Source organism: Schistocerca americana, chromosome 4, assembly GCF_021461395.2.
Source record: "Schistocerca americana isolate TAMUIC-IGC-003095 chromosome 4, iqSchAmer2.1, whole genome shotgun sequence".
NCBI classification, from domain to species: Eukaryota; Metazoa; Arthropoda; class Insecta; order Orthoptera; family Acrididae; genus Schistocerca; species Schistocerca americana.
The window spans coordinates 525,070,092-525,089,787 of NC_060122.1; the positions used below are offsets into that span (position 1 = coordinate 525,070,092).

Genomic DNA, 19,696 nt, shown 5'->3' on the forward strand with positions numbered 1-19,696 from the left:
CTGTGTGATGGTCTGGATAGATCTGTGCCTATTACACATTACGACCCTCTTCAACTGTCGGCAGTCTCTGTCAGTCAACAGACGAGGTCGGCCTGTACGCTTTTGTGCTGTAGGTGTCCCTTCACGTTTCCACTTCACTATCATATCGGATGCAGTGGACCTAGGGATGTTGAGGAGTGTGGAAATCTCGCGTACAGACGTATGACATAAGCGAAACCCAATGACCTGACCACGAGCGAAGTCCGTGATTTTCGCGGGGCGCCCCCTTATGCTCTCTCACGATGTCTTAAGACCTCTGAAGTCGCTGATATGGAGTTCCTGGCAGTAGGTGGCAGCACAATGCACCTAATATGAGAAACGTGTGTCTTTGGGGTGTCCAGATACTTTTGATCAAATACTGTATATCCAAGCGGGCATATCGCCCTGGACGGCGTTCCTTATATGTCTGTAGTATTTTCGCGTGAACCAGTCAGTCATTAGAACCCTCGCCTATTCCTACAGCAACGGAGAAAGTTTGGCAGCCATAGTGTGGCGCACTGCCTTACAGAAGCCATAGATCGGGGTGCTGCAGCCTTTCGAATGGACGGTTTTTATCGGAAAGTATGTTGCTGTAGCGATCACCCTTAGTAGACGGTGACAGACGCATCAGAGGCGTTAGGTCAGCCAATGTAAACACGTTCCTCATTAGAATATCTTACCCTGGCATCAGCTTCTATCAGCGTGTGGAATGATATTTTGAGCGTCAAATGGTGGTAATGCTGCTCCAATACAAACCTCTGTGACCTGTGACTTGGAGTAGAGCAAAGAGGTCAATTCGTAGATGGTGAAAAATCACATAGCAGTTTATTATTTTCCCATGACTCGAGGTATTCACGGTACACTCCTGACAAAGTGACACGGGCAAAGAGTATTGCCTGTGCAAAATAGGAGATGGAGTGTCTCCAAGAACTGGACGCGACCAAATACTTTGATATTGCGCATTTTGTCTATTCCGCCCCTTGACTGTCTCGCTAACTGCCGTTACAAAGAGGCCCACGAGAAAGGCAGGCCGTGGCGCGTGCGTCACAGCACGTGCCGCTGCAGGTCTTATGAGTACCAGCAGCCGTCTCCGTCAGGGAGCGAGTATTTCAGACGAGTTCAATAATTCTTGACTGCGCGTTTAAATGGTTTAAATGAACAGATGCTGTCGATAGCACACGAAATCTGTTAAGCCCTTCAATGGGTACCTTTTCAATTAAATACTGATCTCCCGTGGGCTCTGCACGGACCCGAGCACTCACGAAGTTTGGCTAACAAGCCACCTAGTGTGACGTCACAATTTCGTTGGGACGCCTTATATCTCATTGGCCCCTCGTTGCAAGGCCTGACGGCATTCGAGTCACGTCACACGAAGTATTATTCTACCCACAGTGACGGCAGCGGCGCTCTATCACTGACTCAATAATTACCTCTAATTCAAGAGTACATGAGTGTGTGGAGATAATGTTTATAAGGCTTTACACATCAGGTTTTGCTGTATACTTTGGGTCTTGTTCGCTCTCTAATTTCGGGAAATGTTTTTTTCATACCCTGATTAGTAGTAATTGTTTTACTATTCAAGAATTCTTTTATTCTTTGGGGACAAGAGTTTATACTTTTATTTACACATAGGCAGGTGATACTTAAATACCGTCGTGGTGATGGGAGCCGCCTCCGGCCAATGCAGCAGCTGTTTCTGAAGATGGTGTTCATATGCTATCAGTACCGAAGCCTTGCCATGCTGGACGACCGCTTAATTTGTAGGATAAGTTTTTTCCTTCGGATTATTATAGTACGTACTCTATTTATATCCTCACTTTGCGCTGTTAAACTGCATTTATTAGTAATTTGTAGCGGGAGTAGTTCTGAACATCATACGTTTTCGAGTATTGTTCCACTTTCATAGCTCGTCCAAACATAATTTTACACATTTAAAAACCAGTCTCTTGATCTGAATTATAGAAATGAACAGGTGGAATTTTTGGCGAAAATACAAAGCTGTCGAAAATTACTGATTTGTTAATATATTTTTGTTTTTTCCTACAGTTGTCAATAAAAACGACGGAGCACTCAGACGTGAAACCCACAATGAGTTGGATGCACATTTAATCCTCTGTGAGTATCCTGTAATTTTACCGCTTCAGTACTGTTGGTATAAACGATGAATCAGTGGAACTGTCAGAGAACCTTGGATGCCCCGATTTCTTCAGTCACGTACAGTCATAACACAAATGACATGGCGCTGAAGGCTGCAGCCACTGCACTGGAATATGTATATAGGAATCATGGCGTGAGTCCATTAAATCAGCAAAAAGTGCTAAAGGTGCTCTTTGAAGTTTATGGGAACTACGCACGTCGTGGTCTTTTGCCTTGTGTGATAGACTTCAAACACAGCGTGAAGTGGAACACTGGGCTCGGCTAATCAACGCTTGACAAGAAAGGCAAGTACGAGGAGCCCTCAACAAGTAACTCAATACACTTTTTCCTCAGCGAATATCGGTTGACAAAATTTGTTGTTGGACGTCGTGGAATATTCACGCTTCAGCCCCTGTAGTTTCATGAAGTTCCGATACATGGCGGCGCTATACGTAGCCTTCAAAATGACGTCTATAACGAAGGAGCGTTCCAAGCACAGAGCTAACATCGAGTTTCTTTTGGCGGAAAACCAGAGCACCGCACATATTCATAGGCCTTTGCAGAATGTCTACGGAGACCTGGCAGTGAAGGAGAGCAAGGGGAGTCGTTTGGCTATGTGTCTGTTGTCATCGAGACAAGGTCACGCAAAACCTGTCTGACCGTCCGCGAGCCAGCACGTCGCACATAGCTCTGATTTCTGCGATGTTGGAACGTGCGGATACTTTCATTGAGGTGCTCGACAGATCATGATAACACAAGGCCTCACACTAGCCTGCGCACTCAAGAGGAATTCACAAAACTTCATTGGTTCAAAAATGGTTCAAATGGCTCTGAGCACTATGGGACATAACATCTATGGTCATCAGTCCCCTAGAACTTAGAACTACTTAAACCTAACTAACCTGAGGACAGCACACAACACCCAGTCATCACGAGGCAGAGAAAATCCCTGACCCCGCCGGGAATCGAACCCGGGAACCCGGGCGCGGGAAGCGAGAACGCTACCGCACGATCACGAGCTGCGGACAAACTTTATTGGTCTTCATCCACACAGCTGCCCGGATCTCACATCTTCCGACTTCAATCTGCTTGGTGCAATGAAGGATGCACTCCGCGGTAAGAATTACGTGGATGATGGGGATGATATTGAAGCAGGTTCCCTAAAATCGCAGAGGCCTCCTGATCACCTCCTGGATACCCTGCAAATGACTTTGTTTTTATAGAGCACCATACCCGCCAACACTTTTCGAAAACAACGGTAATGAGATTCGCGTGTCCACCGCGGTCAAAAAGGAAAAAAGAAAACTGGAGATGGTAAAAACACAATTTGCTATAACCAACGTACAGCGCTATTCCCGTATTTAAAACATTCAGCTAATGCCATATGAATAACTACGGATAGCTATAATAAAAAGGTAAATTTACTTTTCCTGAAGTGTCCATTGTCTGCTCATACACTATGTAATCAAAAGTATCCGGACACCCTCAAACACATGCGTTTTCCATGTTGTTGTTGTTGTTGTTGTGGTCTTCAGTCCTGAGATTGGTTTGATGCAGCTCTCCATGTTACTCTATCCTGTGCAAGCTTCTTCATCTCCCAGTACCTACTGCAACCTACATCCTTCTGAATCTGCTTAGTGTATTCATCTCTTGGCCTCCCTCTACGACTCTTACCCTCTACCCTGCCATCCAATGCTAAATTTGTGATCCCTTGATGCCTCAGGACATGTCCTACCAACCGATCCCTTCTTCTGGTCAAGTTGTGCCACAAACTTCTCTTCTCCCCAATCCTATTCAATACTTCCTCATTAGTTATGTGATCTAACCATCTAATCTTCAGCATTCTTCTGTAGCACCACATTTCAAAAGCTTCTATTCTCTTCGTGTACAAACTATTTATCGTCCATGTTTCACTTCCATACATGGCTACACTCCATACAAATACTTTCAGAAATGACTTCCTGACACTTAAATCTATACTCGATGTAAACAAATTTCTCTTCTTCAGAAACGCTTTCCTTGCCATTTCTAGTCTACATTTTATATCTGCTCTACTTCGACCATCATCAGTTATTTTGCTCCCCAAATAGCAAAACTCCTTTACTACTTTAAGTGTCTCATTTCCTAATCTAATTCCCTCAGCATCACCCGACTTAATTCGACTACATTCCATTATCTTCGTTTTGCTTTTGTTGATGTTCATCTTATATCCTCCTTTCAAGACACTGTCCATTCCAATCAACTGCTCTTCCAAGTCCTTTGCTGTCTCTGACAGAATTACAATGTCATCGGCGAACCTCAATGTTTTTATTTCTTCTCCATGGATTTTAATACCTACTCCGAATTTTTATTTTGTTTCCTTTACTGCTTGCTCAATATACAGATTGAATAACATCGGGGAGAGGCTACAACCCTGTCTCACTCCCTTCCCAATCACTGCTTCCCTTTCATGTCCCTCCACTCTTATAACTGCCATCTGGTTTCTGTACAGATTGTAAATAGCCTTTCGCTCCCTGTATTTTACCCCGGCCACCTTTAGAATTTGAAAGAGAGTATTCCAGTCAACATTGTCAAAAGCTTTCTCTAAGTCTACAAATGCTAGAAACGTAGGTTTGCCTTTCCTTAATCTTTCTTCTAAGATAAGTCGTAAGGTCAGTATTGCCTCACGAGTTCCAGTATTTCTACGGAATCGAAACTGATCTTCCTCGAGGTCGGCTTCTACTAGTTTTCCCATTCGTCTGTAAAGAATTCGTGTTAGTATTTTGCAGCTGTGGCTATTTAAACTAATTGTTCGGTAATTTTCACATCTGTCAACACCTGCTTTTCTTTGGGATTGGAATTATTATATTCTTCTTGAAGTCTGAGGGTATTTCGCCTGTCTCATACATCTTGCTCACCAGATGGTAGAGTTTTGTCAGGACTGTCTCTCCCAAAGCCGTCAGTAGTTCCATGGAATGTTGTCTACTCCGGGGGCCTTGTTTCGACTCAGGTCTTTCAGTGCTCTGTCAAACTCTTCACGCAGTATCGTATCTCCCATTTCATCTTCATCTACATCCTCTTCCATTTCTATAATTTTGTCCTCAAGTACATCGCCCTTCTATAGACCCTCTATATACTCCTTTCCACCTTTCTGCTTTCCCTTCTGTGCTTAGAACTGGGCTTCCATCTGAGTTCTTGATGTTCATGCAAGTGGTTCACTTATCTCATAGATGTGGTTCTCTTATATCACAGATGTTTGAGACTTGAAAAAGGTCTCCGGAACCACACACTTTCATATAAATAAGATGCTATGCCTAGGTTTCTGGTTTTCGACTCTGGGGTGCTATTCCAATACAGTTGGAGAGCCTTTGCAATGCTGTTCGAGTTTAGGGGAAATACCAAGTGGGCTGAGGCGGTGGATGGGAATTTGAACTGAGGAGGGAGGAGCGCTAAGACAGCCATTGCAGCTGTGCAAAGCCACTGTGCCCTGGTGCCTTAGTAGTTAGCGAATGTTCCTCGTGAGCAGTAGACACAGGTTCGAATCCAACCCTTGCATAAAAAAACAGTATATAGTTACATCTACACTATGTGATCAAAAGTATCCGGACACCTGGCTGAAAATGACTTACAAGTTCTTAGCGCCTTCCATCGTTAATGCTGGAATTCGATATTCTGTTGGCCCACCCTTAGCCTTAATGACAGCTTCTACTCTCGCAAGCAATATGTTCAATCAGGTGCTGGAAGTTTTCTTGGGAAATTGCAGACCATTCTTCACGGAGTGCTGCGCTGAAGAGAGGTATCGATGTCGGTCGGTGAGACCTGGTACGAAGTCGGCATTCAAAAACATCCCAGAAGTCTTCTATAGGATTCAGGTCAGGAATCTGTGCAGGCCAGTCCATTACAGAGACGTTATTGTCGTGTAACCATTCCTCCACAGGTCGTGCATTATGAACAGGAGCTCGATCGTGTTGAAAGATGCAATCGCCATCCCCGAATTGCTCTTCAGCAGTGGGAAGCAAGATGGTGCTTAAAATATCAATTTAGGCCTGTGCTGAGATAGCGTCACGCAAAAAAACAAGGGGTGCAAGCCCCCTCCATAAAAAACACGACCACACCATAACACCACCGCCTCCGAATTTTACTGATATCCCTACACAAGCTTGTAGATGACGTTCACCGGGCATTCACGATACCCACACCCTGACATCGGATCGCCACAATGTGTACCGTGATTCGTCACTCCACGCAATGTTTTTCCACTGTTCAATCGTCCAATGTTCACGCTCATTACACCAAGCGAGGCGTCGTTTAGCATTTACCGGCGTGGTGTGTGGCTTATGAGTAGCCGCTCGACCATGAAACTCAAGTTTTCTCATCTCTGCCTAACTGTCACAGTATTTGCAGCGGATCCTGATGCAGTTTGTAATTCCTGTGTGATGGTCTGGATAGATGTCTGCCTATTACACATTACGACCCTCTTCAACTGTCGGCTGTGTCTGTCACTGAACAGACGAAGTCAGCCTGTAATCTTTTGTGCTGTAGGTGTTCCTTCACGTTTATACTTCACTATCATATCGGAAATAGTGGACCTATGGATATTTAGAATTGTGGAAATCTCACGTACAGACATATGACACAAGTGCATCCAATCACCTGACCACGTTCGAAGTCCATGAGTTCCGCGAAACGCCCCATTCTGCTCTCTGACGATGTCTAGTGACTAATGAGGTCGCTGATATAGAGTACCTGGCAGTAGGTGGCAGCATAATGCACCTAATATGGAAAACGCGCCCCCCATGAACCATGGACCTTGCCGTTGGTGGGGAGGCTTGCGTGCCTCAACGACACAGATAGCAGTACCGTAGGAGCAACCACAACGGAGGGGTATCTGTTGAGGGGCCAGACAAACATGTGGTTCCTGAAGAGGGGCAGCAGCCTTTTCAGTAGTTGCAGGGGCAACAGTCTGGATGATTGACTGATCTGGCCTTGTAACACTAACCAAAATGGCCTTGCTGTGCGGGTACTGCGAACAGCTGAAAGCAAGAGGAAACTACAGTCGTAATTTTTCCCGAGAGTATGCAGCTTTACTGTATGGTTAAACAATGATGGCGTCCCCTTGGGTAAAATATTCCGGAGGTAAAATAGTCCCCCATTCGGATCTCCGGGCGGGGACTACTCAGGAGGACGTCGTTATCAGGGAAAAGAAAACTGGCGTTCAACGGATCGGAGCGTAGAATGTCAGATCCCTTAATCGGGCAGGTAAGGTAGAAAATTTAAAAAGGAAAATGGATAGGTTAAAGTTAGATATAGTGGGAATTAGTGAAGTTCGGTGGCAGGAGGAACAAGACTTTTGGTCAGGGAATACACGGTTATAAATACAAAATCAAATAGGGGTAATGCAGGAGTAGGTTTAATAATGAATAAAAAAATATGAGTGCGGGTAAGCTACTACAAACAGCATAGTGAACGCATTATTGTGGCCAAGATAGACACGAAGCCCACGCCTACTACAGTAGTACAAGTTTATATGCCAACTAGCTCTGCAGATGATGAAGAAATTGATGAAATGTATGATGAAATAAGAGAAATTATTCAGGTAGTGAAGGGAGACGAAAATTTAATAGTCATGGGTGACTGGAATTCGACAGTAGGAAAAGGAAGAGAAGGAAACGTAGTAGGTGAATATGGATTGGGGCTAAGAAATGAAAGAGGAAGCCGCCTGGTAGAATTCTGCACAGAGCATAACTTAATCATTGCTAACACTTGGTTCAAGAATCATGAAAGAAGGTTGTATACGTGGAAGAATCCTGGAGATACTGACAGGTTTCAGATAGATTACATAATGGTAAGACAGAGATTTAGGAACCAGGTTTTAAATTGTAAGACATTTCCAGGGGCAGATGTGGACTCTGACCACAATCTATTGGTTATGAACTGTAGATTAAAACTGAAGGAACTGCAAAAAGGTGGGAATATAAGGAGATGGGACCTGGATAAACTGAAAGAACCAGGGGTTGAACAGAGTTTCAGGGAGAGCATAAGGGAACGATTGACAGGAATTGGGGAAAGAAATACAGTAGAAGAAGAATGGGTAGCTTTGAGGGATGAAGTAGTGAAGGCAGCAGAGGATCAAGTAGGTAAAAAGACGAGGGATAGTAGAAATCCTTGTGTAACAGAAGAGATACTGAATTTAATTGATGAAAGGAGAAAATATAAAAATGCAGTAAATGAAGCAGGCAAAAAGGAATACAAACGTCTCAAAAATGAGATCGACAGGAAGTGCAAAATGGCTAAGCAGGGATGGCTAGAGGACAAATGTAAGGATGTAGAGACTTATCTCACTAGGGGTAAGATAGATACAGCCCACAGGAAAATTAAAGAGACCTTTGGGGAAAAGAGAACCACTTGCATGAATATCAAGAGCTCATATGGAAACCCAGTTCTAAGCAAAGAAGGGAAAGCAGAAAGGTGGAAGGAGTATATAGAGGGTCTATACAGGGCGATGTTCTTGAGGACAATATCATGGAAATGGAAGAGGATGTAGATGAAGATGAAATGGGAGATATGATACTGCGTGAAGAGTCGAAAGAAGGCCCCAGGAGTAGACAACATTCCGTTGGAACTACTGACGGCCTTGGGAGGGCCAGTCCTGACAACACTCTACCATCTGGTGAGCAAGATGTATGAGACAGGCGAAATTCCATCAGACTTCAAGAAGAATATAATAATTCCAATCCCGAAGAAAGGAGGTGTTGACAGATGTGAAAATTACCGAACTATCAGTTTGATAAGTCACAGCTGCAAAATACTAACGCGAATTCTTTACAGACGAATGGAGAAACTGGTAGAAGCCGTCCTTGGGGAAGATCAGTTTGGATTCCGTAGAAATGTTGGAACACGTGAGGCAATACTGACCTTACGACTTATCTTAGAAGAAAGGTTAAGGATAGGCAAAACTACGTTTCTAGCACTTGTAGACTTAGAGAAAGCTTTTGACAACTTTGTCTGGAAAACTCTCTTTCAAATTCTTAAGGTGGCAGGGGTAAAATACAGGGAGCGAAAGGCTATTTACAATTTGTACAGAAACCAGATGACAGTTATAAGGGTCGAGGGACATGAAAGGGAAGCAGTGGTTGGGAAGGGAGTGAGACAGGGTTGTAACCTCTCCCCGATGTTAATCAATCTGTATATTGAGCAAGAAGTGAAGGAAACAAAAGGAAAGTTCTGAGTAGGTATTAAAATCTATGGAGAAGAAGTAAAAGCTTTGGGGTTCGCCGATGACATTGTAATTCCGTCAGAAGCAGCAAAGGACTTGGAAGAGCAGTTGAACGGAATGGACAGTGTCTTGAAAGGAGGGTATAAGATGAACATCCACAAAAGCAAAACAAGGATAATGGAATGTAGTCGAATTAAGTCGGGTGATGCTGAGGGAATTAGATTAGGAAATGAGACACTTCAAGTAGTAAAGGAGTTTTGCTATTTGGGGAGCAAAACAACTGATGATGGTCGAAGTAAAGAGGATATAAAATGTAGACTGGCAATGGCAGGAAAGCGTTTCTGAAGAAGAGAAATTTGTTGACATCGAGTATTGATTTAAGTATTAGGAAGTCGTTTCTGAAAGTATTTGTATGGAAGTGAAACGTGGACAACAAATAGTTTAGACAAGAAGAGAATAGAAGCTTTCGAAATGTGGTGCTACAGAAGATAGGTAGATCACAGAACTAATGAGGAAGTATTGAATAGAATTGGAGAGAAGGGTAGTTTGTGGCACAACTTGACTAGAAGAAGGGATCGTTTGGTAGGACATGTTCTGAGGCATCAAGGGATCACCAATTTAGTACTGGAGGGCAGTATGGAGGGTAAAAATCGTAGAGGGAGACCAAGAGATGAGTACACTAAGCAGATTCAGAAGGATGTAGGCTGCAGTAGGTACTGGGAGATGAAGAAGCTTGCACAGGATAGAGTAGCATGGAGAGCTGCATCAAACCAGTCTCTGGACTGAAGACCACAACAACATATATATATATATATATATATATATATATATATATATATATATATATATAGAATGAAGCGATAAATGAAACCTTTTTACAAGGCTGGGATCCTAACCCGGGCCTCCTGCTCACTAGGCAGATGTGCTAACCAGTACGCCTCCCTGGCACAGTGGCTCCGTACAAGTACACGGACTACCGTAGCATGCCTCGCTTCTCAATGGTACCAATTTTTATTCGTCCCTTAAATCTACAATTATACACCATAGATGGTGTAGACTGGAATTATGCAGTTTAATTTGATTAAAGCATTTAAGTCTGGATTTCAGATGAGATCCCCCTTTTCGTTCGATGCTGAGGTGCTCTTCCAATACAGTTGGAGAGCCTCTGCAATTTTGTTGAAGTTTAGGGGGAATATCGAGTGGACCGATGCGTGAATGGGAATTTGGATTAAGGAGGGAGGCGTGTTAAGACAGTCGTTGTTGTTTTGGCAATGTAGCGCATCTGCCTAGTGAGTGATCCGTATGCCGACCTTGGTGCAGAATTTATTCTTGTTACCGTATTACTTTCTTGCCAATAATTTATCTTTTGAAGAATTTATTATTTGAACAGTAAACTACTCTAAGTTCTGATAAAATAAAACGTTTGTCCTCGAAAATTATTGTCTTCTGCCTATGCACCCCTACCCATGTCAAAACCGAAAATCTATGCCACCAAGCACCGGTCACATTAGACGATATTGATAAATACCTCCGGAGTTTCAGAAACGACTGTGCGAAAACCGCAATACATACAGAAAAATGACAGTGAGTGGAGCGTCTCTTCAAGTTTCGATTCGTAGTACACACAATCACGTAATTGCGCTAGTGATGAGAACTGTCTTAACATGCACACGCATCACCCAGTCCGCATTGTCACATCAAATTAATTCGCGCCTGCAGAAAGGCAACCCAATGAACGGATGTCCAAACTGGGCCTTCCCAGGAAACTCGTGCCAGCGACTCCAAAGAACTGCAGGCACACATTAACGTTCTCTGTGTCACAGACGGTGTCTACATTTTGCCCCATCACTGCGAGTTAAAACTTCTCAAAAACCCAGAGGTGCTTCTGACTAAACCTGTACGTTTTTGGTAAATTATAACTATTCTGACGTACTATTTAATTTATAGCGGTTAGAGTAAACGCTATTTACCTGGCTTCGTCTCTGTCAATATGTGGCTTAAATTTTGTGAGTTATTTTTTATCTAGCACCTTCAATTATATCTTTCTGAGCTTCATTTATAATCTATACAGCCAAAGCTGACGTAGCCGCGGACTGTGTTGGCGGGTGTCTGATGTTGCCGCAAGTATGCTCTTCAGAACGAATCAAATGCATTATTTACAAAAGGTGGTGAATTTGGTGAATTGTGCTTTCAAGTATGATGTTCGACCGTGACATTGACTCTCACTCTTCTACAAATCTCTAGTTTGCTTTTCATTTTGATTTTACCAGCGCTACGGTAAGCCGTTCTCTGCCCTAGTTTCACGTTGATACTGTGCGAGCTGAGTGGAGTTTGCACTATAAGCTGACGTTCGCCGACTAGAGCCTTTAATAGGCTCAGGATGTTACGAACAGCAGGATCAGCAGGCTTGAACTTCGGAAAATTACGCCTGTTACCGTTCCCGAATTACTCTCACGTCAAATGAACCATAGAATTAGACACATTTCTGGGTCGCTTCGTCAATGAGGATATTTTTATTTATAAACAAGACAATAAAATGGACACTCAGTACGAGTCAATAAATAAGTCACAAACACTAAAATACGGAGTGTAGTTTTAAATTTCGCTCCCATACGCTTCTAGAAGGTGGCAGCAAATGTCACGTGGAAGGTAGCCGATGCACAGTATTCCACAGCCGATGGTTAAGGAGTTGCAGTCATACCAAGATGGCAGGCGCGCTACGAATGTGTACCCGACTAGAACATCGCGGTTTTTTGAGCTGAGGGACTATTGACGGAGCACTGCCATATCGCAATTCGTCCCGTATGTGGTTAGAACGGTATTTCTTGGAAATTTTTGTTCACCTCTACACAGAAATGCAGCAAAGGACAAAGAAAAAAGCACGAACAAGAAGCGCCCTGGCTGCCCTGGTTATCCTGTGATGGCATATTGTTTCCCCGTCTTGAGATGTGCAACAGTTTAAGGAAGTAAATAAACTTATTACCGCATTAAGCTGCACTTCTTATCCAAATTTCCCTCTCAAAACGTTAGGGTGCTGCTTATATCCGCTACCTTGTCTTTTTACAAACAATAGCTGCACAAAAATTAAGCTCATTTTCAAAAATACAACCAGTGTCTATAGGCGAAACTGGCGACAAGACATTTTATTACGCAACAGTGCAAACTTTTACCGGTGTTTTATTGGCGGTAACATTGTGTAGGTACCAGTTGTTGTTTTGTTTGTTTATAATTCAGTTTCAGTTGGATACTGGTAAGAAAGACTGATTTATGACGGTGTGAACGACCATTTAGAGCGAAAAGTATCATCAAACCTTGGATTTCGACGTACTTACGATGCAAGCTTCAAACTTACTGTTGTGCGTTATGCCACAAGCCACAAGCAACAGGGAGACCAGAAGAAAGTATGGAATAGAGGACCCTAATGGGCTGTTTCAGAAGAAAAATGGAGAAAGGCAGTTTCAACGAGAAAATCGTTCAGGGGACCGAAATGTAGCAAGCATCCAGAACTTGAAGCTAAGGCTCTTTTCTATGTGCAAGGTAAGAGGGAAGATGGGATGCCTGTCTCACGAGAAATTATCCATCTGAAGGCCTTGAAAATCGCAAAAGTGTTAAACGTGCCTCAACGAGAATTTCGTGTTAGTATTGCTTGGTTCATCGGTTTATGCGGAGAAAAGGTCATGGTTCCCGACGAAGTACTACACTATCTCACAGAATGCCAGCAGATTTCGAGGAGAAGCTGATTAACTTCTAGCGTCGCGTCATCCAGTTGCGGAAGTGTCATTCGTACTCTTTTCATGAGACTGGCAAAACGCCAGCATTTTTTGACGTACCGTTCAATACGAAAGTAGACATGGAAGAGGCAAAAAGTGTCTCTGTAAGAGGAACCGGGATTGAAAAAAAAAATAGAATAACTCTGTTGTTACCTGTTATAGGCGATGGGGGAGAGTAACCGTCTTACGTTATTCTGAAGAGAAAAACCGTGCCCAAAGTAAACTTTCCTTTGCGCTTGATGATCCGCTACCAAGCAAAGTGCTGGATGAGAACGCAACTTACGGTTGAGTGTTTGTCTACTGATTGGAATCGCAGTCCTGCGGGAGTGCTTGCTAAGAGAGCCATGCTAGTTTTGGGTGCTTTGCTGCACAAAAGACAGTTCTTGTCGTAATACCTGAAGGAATGACTTCAAAATTACAGGATTAGATGTAGCCACAAACAAACCGTTGAAGAAAATCCTCTGAAAAATGTAATCAGATTGTCTCTTGGAAGAAGACTCTGTCCTTACACCGTCTGGTAAGATTGAGAAGCCACCAGTCACTCTTTTGTGCGAGTGGATTCTTGCTTCATGGTTCTCAATATAATCCGAGTGCGTCATCAAGGAGTTAAAGGAATGCTGCATATCGAATGTGCAGGATAGCAGTTAGGATGTTCTGTGGGAAAAGACTGGAGAAAATGATAGGAGCGAGAGTGGGAGTGATGAAGTGAATGACAATAATGAGAGGAAATAAGAAAATAAAAATATGCTACCAACGTGTTGCAGCAAATTTTAGTATAAATGTTTACGGTACGTACCCACATGTTAAATATAAATACAAATACATGTTTCGTGATTTTTCTCCTCTCGATCAATGTGTGGCTTATTTTCGCGAAAAATAGAGGTCATTCGTTAGATGTTAACGCTGCCACAAGAATTCTGTGCCGCAGGCTTTTAATGCTTTGTCGAGCGGTGGGATAAGTGATGTCTCTGTCCCAGTTTGAGACTAATTTCTTCATTCACCCTCGTATCTTAGTAACAAGAAGTGAAGAATGACAAACATCAAATTTATATATTAGCCTACGTCTCGTTTCTTAGTATATAGTTCAAAATTCTCACCTTGACCATGGCACTGTTGACTGTCATCTCCACGACGTGCAGAGTGTAATTTCGCCGCCGACCGTCCTCGCCAAAGCTCAGGTCTCCTGTTAGGCCCTCGAGTTCAACCTGATACCAGATTCACACATTATGAAACAGCGGTACAAGTTATGCTTTAAAGTTTATTGTAGAACAGTTTTCATAGTTAACGTCAAATAAGTTGCATAGTTTTCACAATTTTCCTAAATAAATAGCTCTGAGCACTATGCGACTTAACTTCTGAGGTCATCAGTCGCCTAGAACTTAGAACTAATTAAACCTAACGAACCTAAGGACATCGCACACATCCATACCCGAGGCAGGATTCGAACCTGCGACCGTAGCGGTCGCTCGGCTCCAGACTGTAGCGCCTAGAACCGCAAGGCCACTCCGGCCGGCAATTTTCCTCATACATTACGTCATATTCCATGGATTCCACAGACCAGTGAAAATTCAAGAATGCTCATTTTAATTGAGTACAGTAGAACGAAATGACTTTACACTAAGAAACAGTATTGCATTACAATGGTAATATTAATTACAAAATAACCTAAAATACGAAATGTGGGAGTTTTTGTGAAGATGCTCTTTAGAGCAGTTGAAAGAGTTGCCCAGCAGAATGGTATTTGACTCAGTACAAAACTCAACTATACTACCTACGAGACATTTAATATGCTCTGGTAGGTTGTTAAATGAATGTAGACCCATATACGAGGACTGTTAAAAAAGAAAGGTAACTTTTCAAATTCGGGGGAAACGTACATTTCATTATCGATCTATTTTTTATGTTGTTACACATGATCCGAACTTATGTTCACAGTCTCTTGTTTACAGCATACTTCGTTTGGTTCTGACAGATAGAGAGTTTAGACTTGTTTTAGTGTGCTCGGCGATTTTCGATTGTTATAAGAAACGGTACAAAGAATTTGGATCAAGCCCTAAAACACTTGAAATGTTGATAGTGGCATACGGTGAGTCTACTCCAAGTAAAAAAAAAATGTTTGGAGGTGGTACAAGCTCTCCCAAGATGGCCGAGAGGATGCCAATGACGAAACTCGCTCTGGACGCCGCAGCACATCAACAACAGATGACAACGTCGAATTTGTGAAGAAAATAGTTTTGGAAGATCGTCGAATTACCGTAAGAGAAGTTTCTGAGGATGTTGGCGTATCGGTCGGCTCGTGTCATGCAATTTTTTTGATGTTTTGGGCATGAGACGTGTGTCAGCGAAGTTTGTTCCAAAACTTCCCAATTTTGATCAGAAGAACCGTCGCATGAGCATCGCTCAGGAGCTCTTGAATGACGTCAATGATGATCCTGATTTGCTCAAAAGGGTCATAACTGGTGACGAAACCAAAGCCCAATCATTCCAATGGTAGCATCCCGGAGAGCCAATACCGAAAAAAGCGCACCAAGTTCGATCAAATGTCAAAGTTTTGCTCACTGTTTTTTTCAGTTACCGTGGCGCTGTGCATCATGCATTTTTGCCTCAAGCTCGTACGGTCAGTAAGCAGTATTACCTTGACATTATGCGCCATTTGAGAGAAGCAATAATCAAAAAACGTCACGACAATGCACCTGCTCATTCATCGTTGCTTGTGAGAGTTTTTTGGCCAGAAACAACACGACAATCATGCCTCAGCCACCGTATTTACAGGATTTGGCCCCCCTGCGACTTTTCCCTGTTCCCAAACCTGAAGAGACCTATGAAAGGACGAACATTTTCAACAATTGCGGAAATAAATACTGCATCGCTGGAAGTACTCAAGGGTGTACCAAAAAGTACTTATGAGAAATGTTTCGAGGATTGGAAGAAGTGATCTCACAAGTGTATTGCATCTGAGGGGGTTACTCTGGAGGAGCAATATGAATATTGATGACTAAAAAAATATTTTTTTCATAAAAATATAAAGTCACCTTAATTTTTGAACACACCTCGTATATAACTCCTTTCTTTACTAATGTTGACCCCTTGAAGTATGTGTGGCCGTAGATACACAGTATTATTCACGATTTTGAAGAATTTTTGAAGGAACATTTTGGTGTCGAGAAAAAAATGTAACGAATGTATGCATTGTGGAGCAATTGTCAGAATACAGAGGTGGTTGTTCTAGAAGTAACACCAGATATAATTCTTGTACCATGATCCTGTATTCTGAAAATATTATCACTGTAATTTGATTTTCCTCAGTAATGATTTCATAACACATTAATGACTGGAAATAGGCAAAATACAGTACTCTGTTCATTTTAAAATCACTCATGGTAGTAATCATAATGCCAATCATAGCTGAATTAAGGCGCTTAGTAATGCTACGACACGGGTTCCCGAATTAAGTTTGAGACCTCTCTGTGTTACTTAAAAATTCTACTTCTTGTATTTAATTCTCAGAGGAGATTATTTTATAGTATAAGCCTTCATTCTTTATATCACAGCTCAAAGGTAATCATTAACAGTCTTTAACCCTGCTGTTCTATTTGTGTCTGTATGTCGAGAAAACAATTTTTCGTCATTATCTCTTTTACCAAATAAGATTGTGAAACTCATTGACTGTGTGCAGTATTGCAAGGGCTGTTTTTGCCTGAAAAAAGTTTTATTATTTTCAGAGATTTGTCACAGATCGGAATTGTTGTTATCTCTAGTGTTCAGGTCAATATTAGCCAAAAAGAACTCTTTATTTTATCATCTGACTTTCCTAGATTTTGTGGAATTTACTGTGTTGTTGCACTCGCATGTTGTCAAGGATTTTGATGTCGTTTGATAATGCCTGTACTGTCAAAAATCGACTTATTCTGCATTACTATCCAGAGGAAATCTCACTGGCGCAGAGTTCTGTAGCTTACTTGCCTGCTGTAGTGTTGTAACTCAGTTCGTGAATACTAACCACAACAAACAAATTACTAACTCACGCTGAGGTAAAGGGGACTGCAAATATGCCCCTTCAGGCTATTTCATTCAAGTAACTCCGAAACAAAATGGATAAAACTAGGGAGGCTTTTCGAAAGTTAAGTATGATGTGTGCTAAAAATGTAATACTTTGCAGCCAGAGAAATAGGACAAACACTAGGAAGAAACAAAATATGAGGGTCGTGTTTGATTTCCCCAGTGAATTATGGATGTAAATTGTTACAATTTTCCTATTTTTTTACGATTTTGGACAACTGCTGCTAAAAAGTAAAGTGATCGTATTAGGAATTATACGGGAAAACAAGACAGAACTCATCGCCAGTAATCAACTAGGCAGTTCGTAGTTAATTTTACTTCATGAGTGACTCTAATGTAGTCAGTTGCATCAGAAAAAAATGTTGTATTTATGAGTAAGTTACATCAAGATGCCATATTAGCAACCGAGGCGAGAAGAAGTCAGAAGTAATCTGGAATTACAACAGAACTTAAAGGGGCTGTTGATATACTCGCTCGACTGACAAGTACTTTACCTGTAAACGAGAGGCAAATCGAGGACCCATGATTTTTTTTGTACGACTTTCTTGATGTTTTAGCATACAAGGCTTATGTTTTCTGGACTTCAAAAGATCCCAGCTGGAACACAGTCAAATTGTCAAGAAGGAAGAACTTCTTAGAATAATTTGGAACATCGCCCATAAAACATTACATAGCATCAAGGCCACATCTTCCAAGGTAAGATGAATCACTGAGGTTTGTCACAAATAATAATGAAACTTGGAAATACCGTTGCAATCTTGGAGAACGAAATAACAGAAAAGCTATAAAATCTAACATCAAGCTCACATATTCCAAGATCAGAAGAATCACTGAGAATTTTAACAAATATTATGAAACCTGAAAATGCTGTTGTAGTCTTGGAGTGCGAAAGACAGGAAAAATAATAAAAAAGTTGCGCGCTGAAAATTTTGTCCTCTAAACAATGGCAGCAGGACAAAGTCTTGTGGAAACTGTAACAGACATGTTTGTAAATCGCATGCCACATACTTGTGTCAAAACTATAAACAATGAATAACAATACCGTATTATTTTTATTTATATTCCATACGTCCCTGCGTTACAGTACGAAATGCAACATTAAAAAATCAGTAAGTAGTGCGCACAGATGCTACTAATTCACCCATTCATTCAGTAATTGAGTCCAATTTTAACGGATATTGTCACTCCGACCCAAACACTATTTCCGTGAAGTAAATTCGAATGGAACAGCGGAGTTAAACGAGTAATTATTTTCGCTCTATTATCGTGACAGTCCCCAGTAGCACCAGTGATTTATATCTGTAGCAGGAAATTTAAAATGGCACTTAAACGAAATTTCGTCTCTTCAGCTGTGGTTATTTCAAACACATTACTTTTAGATAGGCTATATACGTTGGAAAATTGTTCGGAAAGCAGCTGTCGCACAACTGCAGTTTGTTGCAGAAATCCGTAAAAAGAATGCCTCTAACGGAGCAATATACTGCGGTAATCAATATGGAAATTTCCATTTGCTTTAATCGCCCCTTAATTAGTTCATATGTGTGTAATTCGTAGGGAATGATCTAAATGCCCTATCACTAGCTTAATATTTCATATTTAGGATCAGCTCTTGATGACAAGTTTTACACATAAGTGGACAACAGCCGAAACTGTACATGGATGAGCGCTACTCAGGCGCAAACTGAAAAGAAAACAGAAATGACTCACCTTCACGCACCTAAAAATGAAATGCTGGGCCGGTAAGATAATCAAGTAACATAATGAGAGAGCGTTTATTTCTTATTTCTTATATGGAAGTTATCCGATAGTAAAGACTGAGAAAACAACTACTTATTTCACTTTTCCTCTGTTGTATATAACAAGTGTCACAACCCGCGATATCTCAGTTATGGCACTATTGTGCGTAAAACGTAAGTTCAGAATTAGTGTACCAGTTCTGAGCTTCACGAGCTGCAAAGCTACAATTGTGACACCACGAACGAACGTTTTCTTGGACCGCGTTTTGATAGGAAAGAAAAACTGAGTGTCTTAGCACACTACTAAGAATAACCGATGAACTGTGGAGGATCAACACGGAAAAATTTCAAAATTTCCAGTTCATGTCGATAAAATTCTTCGATGGAAAAATACCACAACTCTCCGAAATTAGGCTCATTGACACTTTATCACCGTCAATGTCTCCAGTACAAAATACAGGGTGTTTCAAAATTGATGTCCCGCTTTTAAGGTTTTGTATCATTTATTACATTCAACTTACAATTTCAAATATAACATGAAATGAAAGAGCAGCTTAAACAGTTTTTCTTATGAGTGTTCGATGCGAGCACTATTCGCCACTCGGACGCGAGTCGATATGTGCCAACTTTGTAAACGAAATGTTACTGCATGATGATGGAGATTTTCTGGATTGTGTAGTCTTCAGTGACGGATCGACACTTCATCTAAGTGGATATGTAAACACATATAATGTACTCTTCTGGTGGTCATCAAATCCGTACGATATGATAGAGTTGGAACG

General features: G+C 41.7%; 1 protein-coding gene across 1 annotated transcript in view; it reads right to left on the bottom strand.

Moving 5' to 3' along the window:
- LOC124612890 (glutamate receptor 1-like) overlaps nucleotides 1-19,696 on the bottom strand; it is a 398,257-nt gene that overhangs the window by 66,764 nt on the left and 311,797 nt on the right. Inside the window, exon 9 of the mRNA XM_047141343.1 lies at nucleotides 14,217-14,324. Within this exon, the coding sequence (XP_046997299.1) occupies nucleotides 14,217-14,324 (108 nt within the window). The remainder of the gene's footprint in view (nucleotides 1-14,216; nucleotides 14,325-19,696) is intronic.